At 36.7% G+C, this 6,759-nt stretch overlaps 1 protein-coding gene across 1 annotated transcript; it reads left to right on the top strand.

The window, feature by feature from the left end:
* The first annotated feature begins 1,105 nt into the window (after positions 1-1,105).
* On the top strand, positions 1,106-5,644 carry LOC128518299 (zinc finger protein 501-like). Its single transcript, XM_053491350.1, has 2 exons — positions 1,106-1,893; positions 3,944-5,644. The coding sequence occupies exon 2, from the start codon at positions 3,945-3,947 to the stop codon at positions 5,052-5,054; it is 1,110 nt and encodes a 369-aa protein (XP_053347325.1). The 5' UTR covers positions 1,106-1,893; position 3,944; the 3' UTR covers positions 5,055-5,644.
* The last annotated feature ends 1,115 nt before the right edge of the window (positions 5,645-6,759 follow it).

Below are 6,759 nucleotides of genomic sequence, written 5' to 3'. Positions count from 1 at the left end.
CCCTGTCACCTGGTCACTGTGGCTCAGCTGTTCTTCATCATTTTCATCTTCATAATTTTCATGATCCACATCATCATAATCTTCATCTTCCCCATGGTTATGGTGTGATGAGATTAAATAAATCAGATGACACTGCTCTCAGCAATGTCAGCAACTTCTGACTCCATAACTACATGACATCAGGGCTATTTTAAAATTGTAAGTATGTTCATACAGGTATGGTCAATCATTATATATGTAAGTTTTCCCTGTGTACATTTGGGTTTTTGTTTTCAATAAATAAATCATACTAGTCAGTTTTGACCAGGAACACAAAAGTTTTGTGCCACAGAATGTAACTTGTTTCATAAAAGTGACTTTGTAAACATTTCAGTCAAGTACTGTGATTTAAAGTATGTGATAAACAGTACAATATGTTTCATCTAAGTATTTGTTATACTTAAAATAATATCTGTATAATATATTTTTATATTTATTTAATGAGTGGTATGAGCTTAGGTAAATGAGGCCTGCAGGATGTACACAGCAAATACAAGTTCATGTAATGTTCACAAGAGTAGAAGTTGATAAAAAGATTTAATACAACATTAGGTGATAATATATGTATTATTGTGGATTTATAATGAAATAAAATGATCACGGTCACGGAACATTATAAATGTGAGCCAAAAAATAACACAACATGAGAGTTAAAATAATGTACTGTAAATCCACCATTCTATCAGCACAATGAAACAAATAGGGTAAAACTGGAGGTGGGGAGGAGTCCAGTGTATTAGTCTTAAACCCTAATACCTTTTCATATGTAAATAATTTTATTGTAAACTGAATTTTTACACTGTCTTGGTTAAAGACAAACTTTCACTTATTACTGTTGAAATTATTTTTAGGCAATTCCTGATGATAATGAGACCCAAATCAGGCTGAATGAGATCACGGTGTGGAGCTATAGGCCAAATCATTAAAACTGTACAGTATACTGTATGTAATATTGTTTGTACTGTTTTTCCATACGATACTCTTATGAAAAAAACATGAATCTATCAGAGTCTCAAATATTTTTAACAGTATACTAGGAGTCTGGTAACGTAAATGTGTGACATATTGTAGAGAAGCTTGTTGCTATTTAAGTGGGTGATTGATGACCTCCATACCAGATGACCGTATAAGAGGTGGATCATGATGTATGAGGATGATTGTTGATCATGTAGGCGTGTGGTGACCAGTGCGCACTCTGTTTGTACAAAGAAAAAGTCAGTATGCCATCATGACACACTATATGAAGCAAGCATAGTTGTATAGCTCTAAAATGTCAGACCAGAAAGTTTGCCCTCCCTTTAAAAATCTCTCCTGTACCCCTGTATACATTGCCTGGCCCTTTATATTTAAATAAGTAAATCCTTAAAAGCCTTTGACTGGATTATTACTGTAGCTATTAATGTGTTTCAGCTGAAGCCATCCTTACCCCCTTGAGTTACCCCTTTCCCTGCTACTAGCTGTGTGTCCATAAGAAAAGCACTTGTTCGTCGTCTAAGCAAAAGGAAGAATAAAGATTGGTCTTTGGAGCGATGGAAAAATGTCATGTGATTGAGCTTATTCCAGAGCAATGGGAACATCAGGGTAAGAATGGAAGCCCATGAAGCGATGAACCCATCATGCATAGTGGCCACTGTAGAAACATCTGGAGCCTCTATCTATTTCACATGTCCTCATACAAATTTTTTTTGTAATTAATAAAGTACTTATCTATCTATCCATCCATCCATCTATCCATTCAATCTTCTGCTCCACATTTTAGTCCAGTAGGTGGCAACACTAGACCACTAATACACTTAGGGAGAAGAAAGAAGAAGAACAACAACAGATTCGTGCAGCTGCTCGATTCAGGTTCAGGTAAATTTTCATAACTTTTCTCCCTAATGATATAAATATGCAAAAGAAACACAACCTAGTTAGAGACATACAAACCAAGAAAGAAACAACTTATGAAATAAAACTAAAAGATGGACTGAAAAAATGTTCTAGAAGGCCTAGATTGAGCAGGCTGTTGATTATTTACTCTTTTCTGTAATATGATCTGTAGTGAAAAAGGGGATTTCAGGATTCTTAGCTGTTTGTCTCTGTGGCAGTCTAACCTCAGACTGATTAATGATCTGGCCTCATTGAAAAATCAGGAATTTATTTAAAATGTCTCTTCTAGGTCTGCTTAAAGAGGAGAATATTACAATATGAAAAATTTTAAATCATCATAATGGCAGAAAATTTAGCTTTATTTATTTATTTTATAAACCTATGAGTGCCTGATTACTTCTTGTATGTCTGTGTGGACTGATTTCCTTTTTGATCTCGTACCAAGGACAGGAATAAACATCAAACTTTTACCTTGAAATCATTGGCATTAGTATGAAAAACTAATAAAGATATTTTTTCTGTCATTTTTTTTTTCAATAAGAGCAATTGAAAACACAGGTTCAAGTCAGGTTCAAACATGTAAAGGGGAAGCAGGTTTAATATTCTAAATAAGCCACATTTAAAAAAAAAAAAAAAAACATTTTCAACATTTAATCACCTTAACGAGGAACTTGCATACATTCTGATACATTCTTCTTATTATTGGTTTTATTTGTATTATTATTACTAAAGAGGAAAATAAATGTGAATATTTATTATTTAATGCAGATTTTAAAGTCACTCTAATCATAATAATGTTATCATGATTTCTATTCATAAGAATGCTCTTATGAGTAACTGAGTTATGGAGTTATATTCTTTAAAACCAAAGAGAAAGTGTATATTACAGCAGCTAGTGCCTAGAAGCAAACAAATGCAACATAATGTTGCTGAGCCTAGACTTGAACAACTGAAGCAAAAAAAATATATCCCAGGCTTTAAACATCTTATGAAGCACTGTTCAATCCATCATCCAAAAAGGGAAAGAGTATGCCACAAATGCAAACCTACCAAGACAAGCAGCCAAGAGGCCCATGGTAACTCTGGAGGAGCTGGAGAGTTCCAGAGCTCAGAGAGGGAGAATCTGTCCTATTAGACTATTAGTCATGCACTCCACAAATCTGGCCTTTATTGAAGAGTGGCAAGAAGAATGCCATTGTTGAAAGCAAGCCAAATTAAGTCCAGTTTGCAGTTCCGCATGGATTTCGCAAACTGCAAACTGTTTTTATCTTGCTACTCTTCCATAAAGACCAGATTTGTGAAACAGAGGAACAACCTTCTCCTGAACATCAGCAAGACAAAGGAGTTGATAATGAATTTTAAATACAAAGCAGAAGACTTTAGACTGCTCTCCAAGGTGTTTGGAACTTTTACTTCTGCACCACAGAAAGCATCCTGATGGAAAAAAAATCACAACCTGTTTGAAGAGGGTGGTGCAATCAGCTGAGTGCATCATCCGCACCAAGCTTCTTTTATAAGCTTCAGCTTAATGATTTTTATATTTGTATATTTGTATATTTTTCTATTATTTCATATTCTTACTTCTTTATTTGAATGCTTTTTTATTATTATTACTTGTACAATGTGCAGTTGATTCCCTTCCTTCTTTTAGGTCATGAGCAGTCTCTGCATACCATACTGTGTATGTGTATGAATTTGACATTGATTATAACAAAGGAAATGTAAGAATATTGAACCTAGACAGATTTAAATTTAATGAGTTTAAGTTTAGCGTGAAATTTTAGCATTTCTTTTGGACCAAACAAAAAAAAAGTTTAAAGTGAATGAAATAATTTTCTAATAGAACAGGTAAGTTCCACTTTAAAATGAGTGAATTTTTTTTTATCATATATCCCCTTTGAACAGGTCAATTATATTAAACACAATTACTATTAGATACATTATATTATTCTAGAGCATTCTTTTAAAACAATGTTACAAAGTGTTTTTATCTGCATTTTTCATGTGACTGAATGTTGTATTTTCCCTCCAGAATGAACATAATGGCAACAACTGAGTCCAGTATCGAACAAAAGACTGACCTTCACCACTGCTCAGTTTGTGAAAAGAGTTTTATGAATGGGAACATGCTCCAAACACACCCGTGTATTTCCCAGTATGATCATCTCCAGAATCACAAGAGTGTTAAAAAAAGAGAAAAGCTGTTTATCTGCTTACAGTGTGGGAGCAGATTTACTTACAAGAGTAATCTCAAAGCGCACCAGCGCATTCACACTGGAGAGAAGCCGTATCAGTGCTCTCAGTGTGAAAAGAGCTTCCGTCAGCAGAATGCTCTCCAGCAACACCAGCGCATTCACACCGGAGAAAAACCGTATTACTGCTCCCAGTGCGGAAAGAGCTTCAGTCAGCCGAATAATCTCCAGCAGCACATGCGCATCCACACAGGAGAGAAGCCGTTTATCTGCTTACAGTGTGGAAGCAGATTTACCTACAAGGGTAATCTCAAAGCACATCAGCGCATTCACACTGGAGAGAAGCCATATCTGTGCTCCCACTGTGGGAAGAGCTTCCCTCAGCAGAATAATCTCTGGCAACACCTGCGCATTCACACAGGAGAAAAGCCGTATCGCTGCTCACAGTGTGGAAAGAGCTTCGGTCAACATTATACTCTAAAACAACACCAGCGCATTCACACTGGAGAGAAGCCATTCATCTGCTTAGAGTGTGGGAGCAGGTTTACTTACAAGAGTGCGCTTAAAAAACACCAGCTCATTCACAGTGGAGAGAAGCCGTTTATCTGCTTACAGTGTGGGAGAAGGTTTAATTATAAGAGTGCGCTTAAAAAACACCAGCTCGTTCACACCGGAGAGAAGCCGTATCACTGCTCGGAGTGCGGGAAGAGCTTCAACCGACAGGAAGTTCTCCATAATCACCAGCGCATTCACACCGGTGAGAAGCCGTATCACTGCTCGGAGTGCGGGAAGAGTTTCACACGACTGACTCACTTTCATGAACATCAAAATATTCACACAGGAGAGAAGCCGTATCACTGCGAACAGTGTGGAAAATGTTTTAGTAGACGGGATGCGCTCCGAAAACACCAGCACATTCACACTGGAGAGAAACCGCATCAATGCTCATAGTGTGGAAAGAGATTTTTTTTCAAACAGGAAGCACTTTGGAAAGGAGACTTTTCACAAAAGAAATAGCTTTACTTAACCAAGTAGCCAAAAGTGTTGTACCCCTGACCACTACATTCTCTCTTTGAACATATAGACGGAACTTCACTCCTGGGTCTTTTTGCTTTTTATTTTATTTATGAAAATAAATATTTATGTAATTAATTATTTAATATGTGAACACTTTTATGGTAGATAGTCATGTGTTGGATAGACAGATGTTTTATGCATGTCTCTTAGTGCTTTAATCACAAACTGAAAAATTAATTCATGTTTATTCCTGATCTCTCTACAAAAAGTTGCTTGGTTATGGTAAATGAATCTGAGTTACACAGTTTTAATGTCACAGGACTTTTAAAACTGCATATTTTTATTAAAACCATGATTCCCTTAGAATCATCAAGGTTTATTGCTTCCTCAGAAGTGGATCTCTGCACGCCGTGTTAATTTTGTCTGTTTTATTCTATGCTGCTATTGCTATCAACCTGAATTTTTTTTTGTCAACCATATAATGACAAATAAACAAATCGTTTCCAAAACTTTATTTATTTTATTAAAAGCATGTAAATCTTTTATTCTAACAGCACAATAAAACCAACCAAGAAAAAAAAAAACTGCCTAAGCCCAGTCTGGTGTTTCAGTATTAACTCAAAATACCTATTCATAAGTGTCCTGGTTAAAGACAACTTTTTTTTTCATGCAATAATATTTTCAGGAAATTGCTGATGATCATGAGACCCAAGTCAGGTTAAAAGGCTTTTAACAGTGTACTAGGAGTCTGTACCTGTAAATGTAAAACATATTAGTGAAGTAGAGAAGCTTGTTGCTATTTAAGTGGGTGATTGGTGACCTCCATACCAGACGACAGTGTAAGAGGTAGGTCCTAATGTATGAGGATGATTGTTGATTATGTAGACTTATACTGGCCAGTGCTGACTCTTATTCAGCATAGTTGAATAAAATCAGCTACTCTGTCATCTGTTTTTTTTTTTTCTCCTGGACGTCTCAGCTGCATTTGACATGGTGAACCACAAGAATTTCTTGCCTATCCTTACAAGCCTCTGAATATGTAGCCCAGCATGGCAATGGTTTGTTTCCTACCTAAAAGTAGAATGAGGTGACATCCACATCTGCTCAACACAGACTCTTTACTGGTGTGGGTCAAAAGGCTCGGTCCTCTTCTCCCTCTATACCCAATCTCTTGGTAAGGTCACATCCCTCCATGGCTTTTCATATCATTCCTATGCATATGACGCACAACTCATTCTCTCATTCCCTCCCTTAGACACTCAGGTTTCCACCCAGATCTCAGCATGCCTGGAAGACATCTCATCCTGGACGACAGCTCATCAGCTAAATGTCTGTTGTTCATCCCATTTGATTTATCTCCATCAAGACCTTGTGATCTCCCTAGACAACAATCGGTTAACTATCTTGGGGTAGCTCTGGACATTCATTTACATTTAGGCATTTGGCAGACGCTCTTATCCAGAGCGACTTACATTTTTATCTTATTATACATCTGAGCAGTTGAGGGTTAAGGGTCTTGCTCAAGGGCCCAACAGTGGCAACTTGGTGGGTGTGGGGTTTGAACCTGGGATCTTCTGAACCGTAGTCCAATGCTGGGTAATACTTGCTTAATTTCTTTGGATCCTGCCTAAACTTTTTT

Source organism: Clarias gariepinus, chromosome 1, assembly GCF_024256425.1.
Source record: "Clarias gariepinus isolate MV-2021 ecotype Netherlands chromosome 1, CGAR_prim_01v2, whole genome shotgun sequence".
NCBI lineage: Eukaryota > Metazoa > Chordata > Actinopteri > Siluriformes > Clariidae > Clarias > Clarias gariepinus.
Note: the sequence above shows the minus strand (reverse complement) of the source record. Positions and strands in the feature narration are given on the sequence as shown.

Bases quoted from the DNA above. Each gene is read 5' to 3' on its own strand.
- LOC128518299 (XM_053491350.1), top strand. From the start codon at position 3,945: ATGAACATAATGGCAACAACTGAGTCCAGTATCGAACAAAAGACTGAC.